General features: G+C 49.4%; 4 protein-coding genes across 4 annotated transcripts; 1 reads left to right on the plus strand and 3 right to left on the minus strand.

Moving 5' to 3' along the window:
* Positions 1-12,210: 12,210 nt before the first annotated feature.
* On the minus strand, positions 12,211-13,825 carry B0H65DRAFT_417587 (uncharacterized protein; the record flags this gene model as incomplete). Its single annotated transcript, XM_062824097.1, has 2 exons — positions 12,211-13,617; positions 13,688-13,825. 2 exons carry the CDS (start codon positions 13,823-13,825, stop codon positions 12,211-12,213), a joined length of 1,545 nt encoding a protein of 514 aa, XP_062685880.1.
* Positions 13,598-14,442, minus strand: B0H65DRAFT_448660 (uncharacterized protein). Its single transcript, XM_062825911.1, has one exon. The coding sequence runs from the start codon at positions 14,176-14,178 to the stop codon at positions 13,945-13,947; it is 234 nt and encodes a 77-aa protein (XP_062685881.1). The 5' UTR covers positions 14,179-14,442; the 3' UTR covers positions 13,598-13,944.
* Positions 14,443-15,112: 670 nt separating this feature from the next.
* On the plus strand, positions 15,113-17,526 carry B0H65DRAFT_414293 (uncharacterized protein; the record flags this gene model as incomplete). Its single annotated transcript, XM_062823907.1, has 7 exons — positions 15,113-15,182; positions 15,260-15,374; positions 15,516-15,652; positions 15,718-15,815; positions 15,878-16,211; positions 16,259-16,411; positions 16,472-17,526. 7 exons carry the CDS (start codon positions 15,113-15,115, stop codon positions 17,524-17,526), a joined length of 1,962 nt encoding a protein of 653 aa, XP_062685882.1.
* A 796-nt stretch (positions 17,527-18,322) lies between these two features.
* Positions 18,323-19,126, minus strand: B0H65DRAFT_15395 (uncharacterized protein). The gene is made up of 3 exons (XM_062821121.1): positions 18,797-19,126; positions 18,606-18,677; positions 18,323-18,505 (listed from the first exon to the last, which is right to left on the minus strand). The coding sequence occupies exons 1-3, from the start codon at positions 19,029-19,031 to the stop codon at positions 18,372-18,374; spliced, it is 441 nt and encodes a 146-aa protein (XP_062685883.1). The 5' UTR covers positions 19,032-19,126; the 3' UTR covers positions 18,323-18,371.
* Between the last annotated feature and the right edge of the window lie 555 nt (positions 19,127-19,681).

Consider the following 19,681-nt stretch of genomic DNA (forward strand, 5'->3'; position numbering starts at 1 on the left):
TTATATTTTATCCTATTAGCTAAAGAGTATAGACCTTTCGGGTCCTTCATAATCGATTTTAAATCCATATTAAAGGATTATCACGGCTATAATATAATTATAGTTATTATAAATCGATTTACGAAGGTTAATTAGAGTATTCTTTATAAAGATACGGTAACGGCTAAGGACGCGGCAAATTTATATTATTAAGGTTTATACCGATTATTCGGATTACTAATCGAAGTTATTAACAATAGGAGTCCCTAATTTATATTCTAAATAATATAAGAAGTAGCTACCCTTTTGAATATTATTAGGAAATTCGCTACCTTAAGATACTTATAGATGGTGGAGCAAATCGAAAATTTATATTAGTATATCGATTAATATTTAAAACTATGTATTAATTATAATTATAATAATTGGTCTAAATTTATCCTAATATTGGATATTATATAAATAAGGTTTCCTTATAATAGTTTGGGCGGACTATTACCTAGAGAAATGATTATAGGATATATAATATTTAATATATTAGATTGGGAGACTTAGGTATATTTTCGTCCTACCTAAAAGGAAATTAACCAATAAGAGGTTTACTAATTAGTAGATCGGTTGAAATAATATTACGTAGTAGCTAGGGAAAGTATCAAAAAGGTTTAATAGTAATAGATAGTATAAGCCAATAAGTATAGGCGGGAGCCCGATTTTAGTATTAGCGACCAAATTTTATTATTAATCGAAATTAGATTATAGATCAGCCTAATAATAAATTAGATTAGTAATAAATACGTATCCTATACTAGATTAAGGTAATAAAGGGTTATTCGTACGAATTAGAAGTCTTAGAGGGTTGAAGAGGCGCGACTATATATTATATTAACCATTTAAAGCATTACCTAAATAACCCTCTCCTAGGATAAGGCAATAAGAACCCAATAGGCGAGATAGTCGGTAATGAAAAAGAATAGGAAGTATTAAGGGTAATTTCTTTAAAGATTACGAAAAGTAAATTAGAATATTAGGTAGAATAGAAGGGTTAGGACCCAGACCCTCGCTTCTAGCTAATAAATAATTTTAGTAATACGGTTGAATTATTAAAAGAATATTACAAAGTAAATTTAACAATACTAGGCCTACTTAAGCGTTTAACTAGGTAGTTAGTAGGAAAGAAGAAACCCTACGTTAATAATAATAAATTAGAGGATAGTTCGAAAATAAGATTAAGGAGAAGAGCGATAGCAAGGAAGTGAGGTTAGAGGAAATATTCGATTCCTATTTGTAGTAAAAAATTTTCTTCTTTTGGGTAGTTTTATTTTATTTTATTTCAGCTCTGGGGTTGAACCTCAATTCAGGGGGGAAGGTAGTGTAACGATATAAGTCCCGCGACTTTAGATATAAGTATTACGACCCTACTCGTCCTAGGATAAGACCTACTTTTTTAAGAATATACGCTCCCTAATTGGCTATACCAACGGTATTAACATGCGCGCCTATTTAATTAGCACCGCGACCTACATATCGCATTTATATGTATTATTAAATTAAATATGGAAGGCGGTCGAGGCTAGTAGAATCTGGGCTCATCCCATATAAAGGTATACAACCGAACCTAGCTCTTAACCTCTCCCTCTTTCCTTCTTTAGCTTTAGTTATTTTATCATTTTGTACACACTCGTCGTGCTACGGTTATACGCGCTCGTATTGCAGCTTGACAATTTTAATAACTAGCAATAAATCGTATACGCAGTGACTACGCTTTATAATTTTATTTTAAAGTATAACCGATTATCCTGCTAATTGAATAAATAAGAGTAAAAGTAGATGAAGTAAGCGAAAGTAAGGGCGCGATAGGTTATAAAGGGTATATACTCTAATTATATTAAATAGAGGGTATTATAGTTAATATAGTATAATTAATAAGACTACTTAAAAAAGAAGAAGAAATAATATAATATGCAGAAGGATAAAGTATAGGGAGGGGTAGGGAGGGGAGGGGAGGGGAGGGTAGAGGGGAGATTAAAAATTATTATATTTGTATAATTATTTATAATCTAGTATTTTAGTATAATAAATCCATTTATGTATAATAATTTAGTAAAATATTAAATTAGCTACCCCTCCTCCCCTCCCTTCTTCTCCCTACCTTAATACTCTATTCTATTCTATTCTATTCAATTTAATATTTCTAGCGGTTAATATACTCCTCTTTTATTTTCTTACTCAACTTCAATTATATACCAATAAAGAAGGGATATTTTATAATATAATTAATATAATTCATTATCTCTTACTCCTCTAACTCTACGAATTTATATTATAAATTTTCGACGGCGAGGGCTATATCGTTAAATCCCACTAATTTAGGGGCTTATAGCAAGGCTACTGCCTTCGCTATCGATAAAATAAATAATTCAATTATAGAATTACCCATCTTCTTACTTTTACCGCTGCTACTAGTAATACTAAAACTTACATCGACGAAAGGAATCTTCCTTTCTAGTAGCGGGGTTTACGTAGGATTAATATCCTTCCGATATTATTACACCTTAATAAATTTCTTCATAGTAAGTAGAGCAACCTCTTAAACCTCATTGTCATCTCTATTATCATTATCGTCTCTATTACCTTTGTCATGGGGCGCGAGCAAGCACTGAGCTAAGACTTTGATTGTTGTGCGAGGGACAGGAAGAGAGTCCTGTGTGCGCACGAGAACTATGTAAGGCATAGAGCAGTGGGTCCACCCCATGGACCCACCCAGAGCCACCATGTCACATGACAGCCAGTATATACAGGAACAGGCAGGCAATGCCTGTGACACTACCCCCCTTTCAAAACAAGGCCCCCTCGCCCGAAAAATCCTCTAAGTTCCATCTTTTACATCTTCGTTGCCAAAGTGTTCCTCCTCCCAGTTCTCGTAGATGCGCCCTATCGGGGGCTACGAACCCGCATGCCAAGGCAGGAGGCGGCTTGGCGCCCAGACTCTCATTCATAAGCCAAACTTCAGCCAAACTATCACCAAATGTGACCCTTCTTCCGAGACGTCTAGAGATTCATGGTGGGGTTCGTGCTTGGCTGAAACTCTTTTGATTTCTCACTTGTTGTTCAGTCTTGCGCTCCGCCGAACCGGTCTATCCGGAGCTGGTGCTGGTGACGGGAGCCCTGGTGACGCCTGGGAGCTCTCGGCAGGAGCTTTGTCTTTGGCCTTCTGCCATGTTTTGAACCCCTTCCTGAAGATAGGGTGAGGGAGGCCTAGTTCTGGGCGACTATCATGAAGTTTCCAGACTAGCTCATCACAGCCTTCCAGATTCGCCGCAGGTTGCCAATCAGGAGGGTGGTGAGTCCATTTCACTTGGTAACACCAGTTGCCCTCGACTTTCTGGTAGTCCAGCAATGCCTCGAACTCCCAGCGCCGTTCTTCCACGAAGTCATCCGTTCTGGTGACCACCATTCCTTCATTTGCCTTTACATCTGTGGCCAACCCAGCCTGCCCTGGCAGGCCCTCCTCGTAAGGCTTGACTCGAGATACGTTGACAATGTGGGTGACCTTCATGTTCGTTGGCAGTGACAGCTCCAATGAGTGGGAATCCGCCTTCATCACTCGGAAAGGTCCTTCAAATCTCGGTGACAACTTCGCTGTTGGCCGGCCCGTGGCGTAGTTTTCCATGTTGAGCATTACCATATCGCCTGGTTTGTACTTGGGGGCGTCCGTCCTTTTCACGTTGGCTGCCGCCTCGTACCGGTCTTGCGCTTGTCTTGACAATGCGATCAACTTGTCCCAGACTGTCTTGAACCTCTCCACGATCTCATTTGCCTTGAAGATCTGCTTCCTTTGCTCTGGTGATACGTCTGGGGGTGGTGGCCTCGTGGGCTCTGTCCCCATGCGAGGGTGAAACCCGTAGTTAGCGAAAAACGGTGAAACCCCCGTGGTTGCAGACTGTAGATTGTTCCCTTGGAACTCGGCCAGTGCTAGCCAATCTACCCAATCGTCTTGAGCCCAGTTGACGAAGGTGCGAAGGTACTGTTCCATTTCGGCGTTGATTCTTTCGGTCTGGCCATTTGTCTGCTTATGGTATGGCGTAGACAGCTTCAGCGTAACACCCAGCCTGTCTGACAACTGCTTCCAGAAGGTAGACACAAACTGCACTCCTCTATCTGACACAATGGTATCTGGCAGACCGTGGAGGGTATAAATGCGGTCAATAAACTTCTCCACCAGCTCTTCCGTAGTCAAGCCCTCACAAGGAATGAAATGCCGCATTTTGGTTAGCCTGTCCACCACCACCGCGACGTGCTGATACGCTGGTCCCTTGCCTCCCCTCCTTGACTTGGGCAATGGTGTCACGTAGTCAACAGAGATGTCCCGCCAGGGAGCATTGGGCAACGGCAAAGGCTTCAAGAAGCCTGCAGGCGCAGTCCTAGACGGCTTGGTCTTCGAGCACGAAAGACACCCTTTACAGTAAGTGTTCACCGCTGTGGTCAACCCGGGCCACCAGTACGTCCTGTTCATCATGTTCAAGGTCTTGTCCCTGCCGGGGTGCCCACCTGGTGCTGATGCGTGCGTCCTGTGAATCAGCTCCAGCTGGGTTTTCTCATCATCAGGTGGTACGATCACCCTGTCCCTGAAGATGGCCCTGTCGTTGACCAAGTAACATTCGGCAAAGGGGATGCGCATAACCTTTTTCAGGTGCTTCGGCCAACGGCTACCATTCTTGATGGCCATTGTGATATCGGCTATCATCGATGAGTTGCTATAGGACCTCAGGATCAGGTCATCGGTGTGAATACCAGTGTCAGTGCCAGTATCCTCCCCGTCCTCGCTATCGTAGCCTTCTCCTTCCCCTTCCAATGTACAGATCACCAGAGGTTCTCCTGTATCCGACATAACATTGACGTAGAACTCCCCTCCTTCGCCTTCTGTGTCCATAATATCCCCGAAAGACTCATCGAAGCGGCTTGGGTCGATCAGTGGCTTCTTTCTAGCCTGCAGCCTGTCGTCTGTCATGTCCCTGGGGACGTGTTCTGGCTTCCTGCTCAGGGCATCCGGTCGTACGTTCGTTGACCCCGGCCTGTACTTGATCGTGAAGTTAAATCGTGACAAGAATTCTGACCAGCGCATATGCCGTGGCGTGAGCTTCTTCGTGGTGCCAAAGGTCTTCAGGTTCTTGTGATCCGTGATGATCTCGAAGGGTTGTACGGCGCCTTCGAGTTCTGGCCTCCACTCCTCCAGTGCTTTCACCACGGCTAGCAGCTCCTTGTCATAGATATCATAGTTACATTCAGCTGCCGTATGTTTGGCGGAGAAGTATGCTACCGGGTAGAGCTCCCCGTCGTCATGCATCTGTGACAGAGTGCCGCCCGAAGACCAGTCCGAGGCGTCGACCTCGACTACCGTTGGCTTCTCCCAGTCATAGATCTTCAGTACAGGGGCTGTTGTGAATGCGGCTTTCAGGGCTTCGAATGCCCGGTTATGCCTGTCTTCCCATTGCCACTCCACAGTCTTCTTTGTGAGCTCGTACAGAGGTTTGGCCATGGAGGAAAACTTGGCTATGAACCGTCGGTAGAAGTTTGCGAAGCCTAGAAACCGCTGCAGCTGCCGTCTAGATGTCGGTGCTTCCCAATGAGTAACAGCTTCCACCTTCTCTTGGTCCATCTCAATGCCCCCTGGTGTGATAATCAAACCCAGGTATTTCGTGCGCTGAGTATGGAATTCACACTTATCGATATCGATCTGCAGCCCTGCATCAATGAGCCGTTGCAGCACCTCTCTGACGTGTTTAATATGGTCTTCATACGTCTCCGAGAAGATCAAAACGTCGTCGAGATACGCCGTGGCATACACATCCAGGATATCGTACAGCACATCGTTGATGAAGTTTTGGAAAGATGCTGGGGCCCCTGATAATCCGAACGGACACACCAATGATTCGTACAATCCGAACCTCGTAATAAAGGCTGTCAGCCATTCATGGCCTTCCGCCATGCGCAGTCTGTTGAATGCCGCGATCACATCCACCTTGGTGAACCATTTCGCCTTGCAAATGGCGTCCAGAGTCTCTTTTATCAACGGCAACGGGTATCTATTCTTCAAAGAGATATTATTGATGCCTCTGTAATCGACGCAAATCCTCACACCACCGCCTGGCTTGCGTGCAAGCAGTACTGGGGAGGCAACGTCGGACGTTGAGGGTCGAATGAATCCCTTTGCGAGGTTATCGTCAAGCCATTGCTTGATGACCCTGAGTTCTTGCGGTGACATTGGCCTCGCCCTCGAGTATGGCAGCTCATTTCCTGGTATCAACTCGATCTTGTGGTCATATGACCTATGCTCGGGAATGATGTCTGCGTCTCTGGGGTTGGCCACATGAGAGAGATCCTTGTATTCGTCTAAAAACCTGGCCTTGACTTCCTCTGGGGTGTACTTCGGCCTTGTGGACTTCTCCATAAACTTCTGGACGTCCTCCTCTGTGATGCCACAAATGCGATCGATGTCTGTCAACGGGGTGGGCTTCCGTTCCTCCTCGAGCTTAGCCGGCTCCTCCGCCTCGTCCAGGTTGCACACCCGGTTCACAAATGACCGTGGTGTCTCCCCTAGCCTGAAAGAGGTAGCCGAGACCCGCTCGCCTGCTGCTTCAGCCTTGCAGACGTCGATAAACTCGTGAACTTCAGGGTTCTCGAAGAACTTCTTGTAGGGCTCACCGTTCCCCTGCATGATTTCCCGCCATGCGTCTTCTGAAAGAGTAGGCATAGCCACGCGCTGTTTCTCCTTTTGGGCCGCCTGAAGTTCTGCCCAGGTGGTGGCGCTGATGTGTACCCCCCTCATCTTTGATGTAAGCGTAAAGGTCTCGGCATTGACGATCTTGAAGTCCTTCAGGTCAAGAGGTCCCATCTCGAGGCCTGCCGCGTCGAATCTGTGGGAGTAAGCGTGCCCAATCCGCTCCGGCCTCGCCATGGTCCACACCCTGCGGCCTCCTCGGACCTCCACTATCGCCCTGACTTTACTTGGTTTCCTGTCTGGACCGAATGGTTCTTCGAAGTCCTCGGCCGCTGCAGGCCATGATGGTGCCTCCATCATCATTGCTTGGCTACCCTCTGGTGCTTCGGTAAGATAGATGGATGCCCAGTCCGCTACCGATGGCTGAGGCTTCTTTGAGTTGATGATTGACCGTCGTTTCATCGCCTTGGCCACTCTCCTTTCTTCCTCCTCCGGGGGCGAATCAACCGTCGGCTCCGGAGTCGGGATCGGAGGTTCTGGTTCAGGGGTTGGGAGTTCTGGTTCTGGCAACGGCATTGCCGCGGTTTTCATGACCTTGGCCCTGTCGATGCAGCTCCCAACACATCCCTTGTTCCAGGTGACCTTGTTGGTTACCCAGTTGACGTCTGGGTTGTGTAGCTGTAACCATGGCCAACCCAAAATAATAGGATGCTCCTGTGCCAGGTCTGCTACGAATAGTCTTATCGTTTCTTTGTGACAACCAATTCGCATGGTGGTCTCCACGTAATGCTCGACCCATTCCTTGAAGCCGCCATCTGCCAGATGTAGAGGTCGTGCTTTGTCGAGTTGATGCAGCCAAAGGCATGCTTTTTCTGCGAAGGTTCTATCGATGAAGGCCTTCCCTGTGCAACCAGAGTCGACCAAAGATACACAGTTAATTTCACTGCCACGCTGGGGACACCAAAGATAAGTGGATAAGAGGGTGGCATTCTGTCTACAAACATCTAAGCTTTCTATGGACAAAGGCTCGCCTTTCCAGTAAGCCAGAGCCTGCTGAACACTCATGTTCTTGACAGAACTACCTGAAGATTCCCTCTTACCCTTACTCTGTTCCCCGTTGGGCCCTCGAATGCGTCTTAATCCGAGGGCTCGCCATTTCCCTGCTGGGAAGTCTCCGGGGCAGCCGTCTCGGCGGTCTCCGTCGGAGCAGAGGTGTCCGCCATGGACCTGACTTGCTGCTTGCCGGCGCCACCAGTCTGGGCTCCTTTGTTGCCGCCGCCTCCTTGGTTCTTGTTGGCGTTGGTGACCTTGGGCTTGCCACCATAGTTGATCTGGTTACGGCAATTGCGGGCCATATGGCCTGGTTTGCCGCACTTGATGCACTGCTTGGCTGCGAAACGAGCTTGGATGACATCCTGGTCGATCTCATTGATCTTCAGGCGGTCGATTTCCATGGCATCAGGGTCCTTCAGCTTGTTGCCGCCGCCACCGTTGTTGCCGTTGCTGTTGCCACCGCCCTGATTGCCACCGTTACGGAAGGCGGCGTCGTCGAGAGACTTGGACAGACCGCGGCACAGCTTTACCCAGCCGTCCCAATCATTACGGTCCGGGGTGTTGTACTGGTATGACATTGCAGTACGGAGGTCCTTGCTGACCTTGTCCTTCAGCATGCGCACCTTTGTAGCCGCATCGTAACCGCACCTGTCTGCCAACATGGTGAACTGTGCCTCGAAGTCGCTAAAGTTCCCGAACTTGCTGGCCTGCTTGAGCTGCGCCAAGGCCTTCTCGGCGACTGCCACCACGTCTCCTTGTTGGAAACGGGAAGCTAAATGGTCGAGGAAAGCCTGTCCAGTAGGCCAGTCCCAAGCAGCTGAGTGATGAGGGTTGTCCAAGATCTTGCGGATGCTTGAAGCAATGGTAACATGGGCCTCGCCACCGAGGCAGCCCATGGCGTGCAACAATTTGGTCTTTTCGTTGGGAAAGTTGTGTCCGTCGACCTCCCAACGGGTGCGAATGGCTGTGGACCATGCGACAAAACGATTGTGGCGTTTGAAGGTGTCGGTGTCCTCGCCCGTGAAAGACTCGGGGTCCTTGGTCAGATCGCAACAACGAGAAGAGTCGGAGGGGGCCGAGGGGGCGGGAACGAAATGGTAAGTTCCGCCGGGGCCCATGAAGAAGCCACCGGGACCACCAGGACCACCGGGGCCACCAGGATCGCCGGGACCGCCAGGGCCGAATCCTCCAAATCCTCCATCTCCGGCACCGAATCCTCCACCCATGCCGGGTTTCTGGCCGGCAGATTCGCCGGCTCCTCCCATGCCGCTAACGCCGAATCCACCAGCGCCGGTGCCGCCAGCAGCAGCTCCTCCCATGCCGCCACCGTCAGCACGGCCGGTACCATCTGCGCCGAATCCTCCAACACTGAATCCACCTCCGTATCCGCGACCGTTGGCACCTCCAGCGCCGTCGGGCTTGTCGTCGCCAGTGCTGTAGATGTCTGACCAGACGTCCTCATCCGTACCGACGAAGGGGCTGGTGCCCTTGGGGAACTTGTTGTTAGTCGCCTCAGTGGACTTCTTGTCGCTGGCCGCCTCGGCGGGCTTGTTGAATTCGGCGTTCCATTGTGCATTGATCTGAGCTTCCTTGAGCTTCTGCTTGGTATAATCCAGTTCCTCACGCAGGATCTTGGCTTGACTAGCCTTAGCCAGAGCCTCCTTGAGGCTGGCATTCACCTCCGCGAAGGTATCGTTCTGGGCCCTGGAGGCGGCCAGCATATCAGTGTACTGCTGCTCGGCTGAAGCCACGTCGCGCTCCTTCTGAGTGACGACAGCGCGCAAGGAGTCGTTGTCAGACTGCAGGGATGAGACGTTCCTCTGCAAGGCTATGTTTTCTCTAACGACGTCGTTGTACTTCTGTTGTTGATGATTGACTTGGGTGGCCATCTGGGCCTTGAGGCTCTCGAGGGTGGCCACGCGTGACTTGAACTCCTCTGCCTCCTTCTTAGCTATTGTTGCGGCGATGTCCTTCGCCGTGTTAGCTGCGTGGACCTCGTTGTTAAGATCCTTGAGCTTGACGTCGAAGTAGTGAAGAAGCTTCATCACCTCCTCCGAAGCTCTAGCCTTCTCGGCGAAATCACGAGAGACCAGGAGGCCTGTCGCCTCCTCTTTGCAGACGAGTTGGAGCCACTTGAAGCCATCCAACAACGCCGGGAATACCTCACGCAAGTCGACTTGACCGGCGTAGGCCTGCTGCTCACTGGGACCAGACATCTTGTCGTGATCGAGTGACGAAATAAAGGGAAAGATTGAGTGTCGCTCCGTTGCGATACTTGCGCTTGCAATGCTGATGCTGTTCTTGGTGCTTGATTGAGGTTCTCGCTTCGTGTCGACCGGTGTCGGACACGCTCTGATTGATTGCTGACGATTACTCTGATCGCCGAAATGTGATGTCGCGAAGACCAGATTACTGCGGTAGTCTCTTACTACGCTTGGTCAACCCGAAATCACTTGTTGCGCTTTAACGCGATGGTTAGGCACAACAAAGTGTCATGGGGCGCGAGCAAGCACTGAGCTAAGACTTTGATTGTTGTGCGAGGGACAGGAAGAGAGTCCTGTGTGCGCACGAGAACTATGTAAGGCATAGAGCAGTGGGTCCACCCCATGGACCCACCCAGAGCCACCATGTCACATGACAGCCAGTATATACAGGAACAGGCAGGCAATGCCTGTGACAACCTTACTCCCCCCTATTACTATTATTATTATTAAAATTAATACTATCGTTAAGCAATTTATTTACCTACAAATCTCCCAGTTTAGCGATATCGTTCCTAGAAACCTTAGTACAAAAGAATATTTTAGAATATATATCCGCGTTACTAAGGGGTTACTTTATAAGCTAGTTGACCATATAATTCTTAATATTCTTCCGCTTACGAAAGGCCTCCTAATTTTACGTAAATATTTTAAGTAATTTAGTACTAGCATTAAGTAAGGCGCTAAATATAGAAAAAACTTCCTTCTAATTATAGTAACGCTACTATTTAATATTAAATTTAATCTTAACATATTATATAATCTAAATATATTCGTCCCAAACTTCCCTATATTTCTCCTTAACCTCCTCCTAAATTTCGGTAAAGTCCTTCTACTAAATAGAATTAAATATCTTCCTCCTTTTAAAATTAAGGAATTAAAGTATTACACTAGTAATTATAGTAGAAGTCTAATTAATACGCTTCTTCTTCTTAAGGGGTTAGGCCTTACTTTGCCGCTTCCTCTTTTAAAGACGAAGTAAGGATAGTATACTATTTTATACTATACTCTAAGGCGGCTGGGTATTACTTAGGGAGGCCGTTATAATATTATAATGGATTTTAGACAGTTAACTATAGTTAATCTAATTATAGTTTACCGGGTAGATAAATTAGCTTTCATCGAAGGGTAGGAAATTAGAAGGCTGGCTTTCATTTTCGTCGAAGGTTAAGAAATTAAATAATTTATTATTATTATTAGGCGGCTTAAGAACATTATCGAAAGATTATAAGAAGAGGTTATTAAAGCTACTATATTATTCTCCGCTATTAATATTCAATAAATTAAATAATAGTAATATATTCAAACCGCTTAAAGGGGTTAAATATTCGTCTTAGGCGTTCATCTTTTCAGACTAGGACGTATTTTGGCTAGTAATTTTCGTATAAGTCCAAATAGATCCAGGTGCTGACCTCATACGGGGTTCAACCTTGTTTTTCAAGCGTCTTTTACAAGGCGGTATAGAGGCCTTAGCCAACTACACCATAAACGGTTAAAACCAACCATTACTAAACTAATATAGTACTAAAGCGGTACGGTCGTATCGATCCACCTCTTTTACTTGGCTGCAGACGAGAGGGAGTCACTAAATATTCAAACTTTTTACAGGAAAAGTTTGCCTGCCGTGCCTGCTAACCAAGCTTTTGGAATTTTCATCGCCTGTGAAGGCCTTCCCCAAAGCCGTTCTGGCGTTCTTGGGAATAATCTCGGGTGGAATTGGAGACCTGTACCGGTGGTGTCCGCTACGCAGTTGTAACAAATATCCATGAAGAATGTCGTGTCAGTGAGCTGTGTGAGCTGTCGATCTGGTGTCGATCCGGAGTTATGGGCAAGGTATCTGGTACTTACATCGGCTCTTTTCATTGCCCAGCCAAGAGGTACCAGTACAAGTGGGTTGCGCCTGTGATGGAGACAAGGAGGGTCCTTTGATCTTGGCTGCTTGTGATCAAGACCGTTTGAACCTCACATCTGAGTGCACAACTTGTCCAGCCTTGCATTGACTCGCACAAGAGCACACTGGCCTTCGGTCATGGGAAGTTCAGGCAGTGGATTACATATTTAAAAAAATCCTACTCATTGGAACCGAATGTACAAGCCCTCTAAACAAAGATAAGGCCCCAGGGTCCCATTTATGCACATTACTTTACAAAGCTTCGCCAACAAAGATGCCGCAAGCTCTCAGCCCCGACTAAGCGGCTGTCATTCCTCCTCTTCCTCATCAACAAGATCCTCCACAATCAAGTTGCCTCCTCTGCCCATTTTTTCAGCGATAGTAACCGACGCGGTAGGTTCAAAAACCTCCCTTGGCATCACGGACGCAATCCGGAACGCGTACTTGTGTTCGTAGTTTTCAGGCTTCTCCACGCTCTCTTCCACATCTCCCTTCTCCTCATCGTTCTCAGGATAGAGCAAGTCATAGCATTCGACAAATGCATAAACATCCTCCAGTGACGCTTCAGGGGCAAACTTCCGCGTGACTCTCCCCCTTCCGGACGACTGCGACATATTAAGCGCCAGACGGACCGCATCCTTCACCGAGACATCAGGCTCAGGGGCAATAGTCGTAGCACGCCACCTCCTCCATTGCTGGCGTAGCTTTTCCTTCCGCTCCGCTGCCTCAGCCTCTTCTCGTGCGCGCCTCTCTGCCTCGGCAGCAGCAGCTGCTGCCTCCCGCCGTTGCCGTGCTCGCTCTCTGTCAATCGCAAGCGACCGTTCATAAGCCGAATCCTGCTCAGATCGCAAGTTACGGGCCATATCCTGTGCCGCGCGCTCGGCGCGCACACTGTCAAGATCAGGCGCGTACTTTTCAATCGCTCCCCGGATACCGGCAATGAAGACGGACGGAGACACAGGCCCAGCGATACGCTTCACGATTCCCATCCGCGTGCTTCCCTCTTTCGGCGTCAGGCATACCAAGCATGAAAACGGAAACTTGGTGCACATGTACTCCATGGACACTTGATAAGCTTCAGAGTCCAGCACATTTCCTCCCCAAACAATGATGTTATTGGCGGGATCGTTGATGAAGGCCACCACCTCCGGGTCGAGTAGCGTATCTTTGATGAATGAGTCGGTATCGTCGTGTTCTGGTGAAATCAGTATCGTCAACAAGAACTTGAGATCTTTCTTTGCGGTGTCCAAAGCTTGGGCATGTCCGCCGTCAAAGAATGTCAGATCATGCGTGCCATAATACTCCTCAAATTCCCGTCTGAATCGCCCAGCCGTTTCTTTGGGAAGCAAGCTCCGCCGGGATTTCCGGAGTGATGATGTTAGAGCATGGGGCCGCAAAGACTGCGGAATAAAGGACAGTATGTAGAGTATAGGGCGAAACAGACTGGCAAAGACCCGTAAGACCATCCGAAAAGGCGACAAGAGGAATGAAATCAGTGATGGGGCTTGGTACGTGACGGGCCTCGGGGGCACCACACGCGGGGCGGGTGGTGTTCGATTCGCGCCGTGTAGTCCATGCTGGTGCGCGATATCCGACCAGACGGTTTCGTGTAATGTCTCATGCCTACCCGCAACCCTAGGAACTTCGTTTTGTGCTGCTTGGGCTTCGGCAACCAGGTCGGGCCCTTCGCCGTCGAAGAACTTGGCTATTGCTATCTGCGCCAGATGTCAGTCCCAGCGCGTGCATGGAGGCGTCGAAAAGCCGGGGCCTCTAGTCGATATTTACCTGAACATTCCACTGCGACCGTTCAAGTAACGGCATAGCATCCGTGATCTCCTGCCCGGTAACATCTGTATATTGCTGCAAGGCCTGCTGTTGTTCCGGGGAGAGCTGGCCGATGTCCACCGCACTGTCGCCTGCCATTGTGTGCAGTTCGGCGGTCGCGTAGATAGCTGGAGTGTGATTAAAATATTAAACCGTCACTTGTTTGGATCGTGGACGAATTGTGTCGTTTGGTAATCAGTTGGTTCCTCGACCGCGCATCAAACGGAGCAGATTTCAAGCAAGCTGGCCTCGGTACTAATGCTCGATGCTCGGTTGTCGGGAAAGCTACTTGACACGTATAGCTCTGGTCGTGATCGCGACTGCAAATTGAGTCGATATCGATTGAGGAATAAAGGAGAGAGAGAAAGAAGAAGAGAAGACAAAAGAAGAAGCGGGACTTGGACCAAGGAGGAAAGAGGTCGAATGGTGAACCTTGATGGTGTACAGTACATATGTATGTCTGCGCGTTGAGCTGTGATGAAGCGTGAAAGATACCACGTCAGTTAGATGAGGTCAGCGGCCACGGTTATGTGCCTAACGCAGGTCCATAATCAATCATGCACAGATCTGATAGTCGCATATCGGCAGCTGTCGGCGGTGGAACCTTCCTCTTAGCGGTCGGGAATGGGGGGCCGAGTGGAACTGAGGGCAGGCAACCTGGTGGAAACAGGGTCGCCAAGGTGGGTGTGGTGGGGTGGGAGGGAGCGATGGCTGTCTGGTGTCTGGACTCCCGCCCGGCTGCCGTGCCCTGTCCGCAGCCCGCAGCCCGCCAGCCCGCCGCCGCGTTGCAGTTCCTCAGAGCTTTCTTCGCTGATGCTGGAGATGTGAGTGGGCACTCGAGGGCCAGCAGTTCAGGTTCCCGTCGTCACGGTCACGCATCGCCGTCTTTGCTCCGCAACGTGCTGTCAAAACCATCCGAATCTTACCCCCTTGGACTCGATTCGTCAAAGTCAGCGCCGCCAACCGGACCTCCCTCGTCCTCAAAGCAGGATTGCATACGACATCTGCCAACCAGCACTTCCCTTTGTCCCTCGGCGAGTGGCGCATCTCCAACTGGCCCATCGCGTGCCATCCGATCCGATTACATACGTCCCTGTCCATCGCCAACCTCGCCAGCGTATCGTCGACCTAAAACCCGAAATCTCGAGCTTTCCGCTGCTACCGCTTGCTGCCACATAACTCTGCGCCGGCGCCTTCGCCGTTCCCTATGGGTGTCGGCTTGTCCGAAATATGGGAGAGATCCGTGAGGGTGAAGAAGTATATCCACCTCTCCGTGCTCGCTAGATATGCTTTTGCTAAGCTGCTCTGCTGCAGGCGTTGTAAAACCGGTCTCGGGCTCGTTCATCCCTTTTGCTAGTCCAATACAATAAATAGTCCGTCTACACTATGGCCGCAACGCGATATAACTCGGGCGACCTCCGAAGGCAGGTCGGGTCGCCGCGTGCAAAGAACCGCGGTATGTCCTCAACGTAGTCCCGGTCTCGGTCGTCGTTCTATCGCAGGCGTGTCCCGCTAACCGGTTTGCTCCTGAAGACACCAAGGAAACACTCTGCCGCAATGTTGTTATCTACGGACATTGCCGATGGGAGGATTCTGGATGTACCTTCAACCATGACCAGAACAAGGCATCCGGCTCACAGGCCGACCTGTAAGTCTTATCCCAACTCTGTTTACCTCTGCATGCTGTGTTAGCGGGGAGTTATGCGCCTGGGTTTTGGAACGGGATTGCAACGTCATGGAGCGGATATGTTTGTCGGTGTGCCTTGTTTGTTTCTGACTTTTGCGATAGCAACTCTAATCGAAGAGTCTTCAATGTCGAATCCCCATCCTTTACGCCAGCTAACCAGCAGCAACCAGCTGGAAAGAAGTCCACTTTTTCCTCCCAAGCTGCGAGTGCTGCCCCATTCACCCCAAGGGGAGTTGGCAGTAAGTGTCCCAGGGCGGTTCTGAGGCCTACACGGATGATCAAGCAATGTCTAACTCGGCCATAGCATCCACGCCGACTCTACAACAACCGGGTGATTCGACCATATTCAATCCAGCGGCTATCAGAGAGTTTACCCCGCAAAATTACGATGTCGGCAACACGGTAAGTCATATGTCGAATGTTGGCAGATGGCCTTTGCTCACAGTCGTCGGCAGATATCGCAGAATGGGGCACAAAACGTCACTCAGGACGGTGGTCTTTACAGCGACCCCTTCTCGATAAGTTCACTGGGTCAAACTATGCCGCCAACGGGCCAATACAACCCATACGCAAACGACCCAAACAATCTGGCCGGTGCTGGGGCAGGATTATATCAGCCCGCGGGTTTTGGCAATGGGCTTGTCCATCCACCTAACTACCATCTCTATCAACCACCATCCGAGCTGTATCGTCCAAGCCTTCAACCTTATCAGCGAACTACGTACGACTTCTTCATCCCGAAGGATAGGCGAGAAAACTTGCAGAAGAAACTGTTCCATATGCAGCAATTACTACCAAGTGAGTCCACAACCTCTTCAATGGAGATCGGTCACTAACCGCCTTAGATTCCGGGCTTCCTAATCTTGATCGCTGGCACTCGCTCTTCCCTCTCGATACAAAGGCTACGAGGAACTCCACTTGCTTTGGCTATCCTAGTTGGATGTACAAAGCACAGAACAACAAGAATGGGAGACACTTCGCCTTGAGACGTATCGAAGGTAATGAAATGCCCAGTTTCCGGCTCTGCGAATAACACTTCACTAACCCGGCTCTGGCAGGTTACCGCTTGACCAACGAAAAGGCCATCCTCAACGTTACCAAGGAGTGGAAAAAGGTCATCAACGCAAATATTGTTACCGTACACGAAGCATTTACTACCGAATTCTTTGGCGACAGCTCTCTGATCTTCGTTTATGACTTTCACCCTCTTTCGGAAACACTCTACGACCATCATTTTCCACCAAACAACGGCCACAACAGATTACGGAATACGAACAAGATTCCTGAAAACGTTTTATGGAGCTATGTGTGCCAAATAGCAAACGCGCTGTTGGCCATCCACAATGCCAAGCTGGCCGCCCGCTGTCTGGAGTTGAGCAAGATCATCTGGGAAAACAACCGCATTCGGCTTGCGGCGTGCTCAATCCTCGATGTACTGCATCATGACAGCCCCAATCGCAAAACGATTGAGGAGCTGCAACAAGAGGATTTTGTCAAGTTTGGTAGAATCATTCTTGCTCTGGCCACGAACACCCCGACGCTCAATTTCAGCAACATTGACACTGCTCTGGCTACCATGGCGCCGCGCTATTCGACACAATTGAAGGGAGTCTTGGAATGGCTCATCAAGCCTTCTGCTCCAGGGGAAACCAAGACGGTTGAGACCCTTCTTGGCGGAATGACAACACACCTCGCGAACTTTGCCAATTTTGTCATGCAGGAGTCCGATGAAAAAGAATTTCATCTTATGAGGGAGTTGGAGAATGGCAGGATTGCCCGCCTCATGTTCAAACTGTCTGTTGTTAATGAGCGGGGTGATTCCTGCGGAGTGCACAACTGGTCGGAAACCGGAGAGCGCCTCCTCCTAAAGCTATTCAGGGATTATGTTTTCCACCAAGTGGATGCCGACGGAAAGGCTCGGCTCGACACGAATCACTACCTTAGTTGCTTGAGCAAGCTCGACGCCAGCTCCGAAGAACAGATCTTGCTCACCAGTCGCGACAATGCCACGGTTTTCGTGGTCAGCTACAGGAGTATACGACAGATGTTGGATCGTGCGTATGGCGAGCTTGGAAAGGAAAGTAAACCCAACACGACGGGGGCTACCATCTAGCATCCAAAGCCTTTCAGACTGCATTTTCTGCCAAGATATCGAAGCAAGAAGGAGCAGAGTTCGCGGTCGTGCTCATCTGCGTTGCCGTAATATTTCACTGGGCTCCACGTGTTTGGCCACGGCCAAGATTTGGGACCGAAGCTCAAGTGAAAGACTTGACGATAATAATGGATGTGGCAGCCCGATCAAAGCGAGCTTGGCCTACCAGGGAAGCGAAGAGGAGGGATTTAGGAGAAGGGGAAATGTGACTAAGAGATGGAAAGTGGTTAACAGCGATGAGCAGATCATATTAGACAGCGAACTAGAAAACAAACTCAGAAAACGTGCCCATTTCCGAGCCATCTGCCCAAGCGTTCTAATTCCACTCGGAGATGCTTGATGGGAAAATGCACGGCTGCTAGACGGTTCCTGGAGCCAAGGGACGTTCTTGGACGGGCATGTGTTGCCTTCCGGGGCAATTTTGTATGGCTTCTTTTTCTCCATGTACCTCCCCATCTCACACTCCCCTGGTGGGTATCCTTGCTAGCTGGGGCCGATTTGAGTTCCTTCATGCTCGACATTGGGTGTCTGATCACCCAGCTCAACCAAAATGTCCCATGTCGCACCGTCCCATCTTTGAAAGGGGCGCAAATCATGTCACAATGTTTGAGTCGTACCAGGTTTCTGTCCTGGAGTTTATCTTCCGCCCCTTTTCCTTTCGTCAAGTCGTTATCTCGTCCATTGCCGTCATTCGGTTTGCGAGGGTGACGGACGGCGTTCAGATTTCGTAGGTTGGTGTGATGTTTCAAATCAAGATGGGTCCAGGTTCATGATTTCTTTCTCCATACGAGAGGGTTTCCCTCTGCTCAAGCTTCCTCCTCTTGCTGCGCGAAGGGGTTCGCAATCACCTCACTTCCGTCGACGGGGCTGATCACCACAAGGAGCGTGCCGCGCGCGACAACAAGTCCAAGGGGGCGGGTGGTTTCGTTGCCTTCTTCGTCTGTGGGACACAAGGGAGGTTAGTGACCTGACCAACCGACTGACCAAGAGAGAACGAATGCGCCGGGCAGAGAAGGGAGGCAGGCAGGCAACAACTTTACCTCTAACAGCTTCCTGCACGTCATCCAGAACCAAGTTCATAAGCGCATCGTAACCCTTGAGTGTACCGGTAACTGTTGTGTGTCGAAGACAAGAAGGGGTCTAGTGTCAGCAGAAGGACAAACAACAACAAACAAGGCTGTGGCTTGTTTTGTAGAAAAGCTTGTTGAGAGGACTCGGATATATGACGTACCTTCACGTCCACCGTTGAACTTGACAGTAATGCGCTGGTCCATGTACTTCTTGAGGTCGAGAATGTTTTCCTTCTTGGGGCGCTCGCCGCGGTCACCGCCCTGAGCACCACCACCTCCTCCTCCCTGGCCACCACCGGCGCCGGAGCCGGAACCACCTGCTCCTCCACGGTTTCCTCCGCGACCGCCCCGGTAGCCGCCACCACCACGGCCGCCCCTGTTCCCTCTGTCTGTCATTGTTTTGTTTGTTTGTTTGTTTGTGAAATTGGTTCGGTATGCGCTGTGTGTTGCGCTGGCGGATGTGGTAAAGGAAAGGAAGTGGTTAAAAACCGAGACCGTTTGGGGTTGTCAAGTGTGTTTGTGATGTTGGTGATGTCGTTCGGTGATGCGATTGTTGATCCAAGGTGTTGCGATGTCGTGGGGTTGGTCAGTCTGGGTCAGTCGCGTTTTGGCGTCTGCCATCCGCTGGAGTGACGCCTTGCTGCTTCCAGTCTCGTTCCCGTCGCTGCTGCTGAGTTTCTTCCACAACTGTGCTTTGCCAAGCACCCCGCTGTGGGGCTGCCATCCGGATGTAAGTGCGGGTAGTGTGGATCCTAGAATTCCATCCCCGGACTGGCGATGCGACTCGCTAGATTGAGTGGCCCAAGCTCCCTTCAGCTTCTCTTCTGGAATCCAACCACGACCTTTGATTGAAACTTCTCACCTTTCACTTCTCAATCTCTCTTCATCCTTTCTTCATTCTTCAGATGTTGTCATCACCCCGCCAAAAAAACACTGTGAAATAATGGGTGCCATGAGTACCGATATTGATTTTCTGAGAAGACACGACCCGCCTGCTCATCCACTACGCTCACATCCCATGATCGTTTTAAATAAGTTCCCCGATT

This window comes from Neurospora tetraspora (genome assembly GCF_033439725.1).
Source record: "Neurospora tetraspora strain CBS 560.94 chromosome Unknown B0H65scaffold_1, whole genome shotgun sequence".
Classification (NCBI taxonomy): domain Eukaryota; kingdom Fungi; phylum Ascomycota; class Sordariomycetes; order Sordariales; family Sordariaceae; genus Neurospora; species Neurospora tetraspora.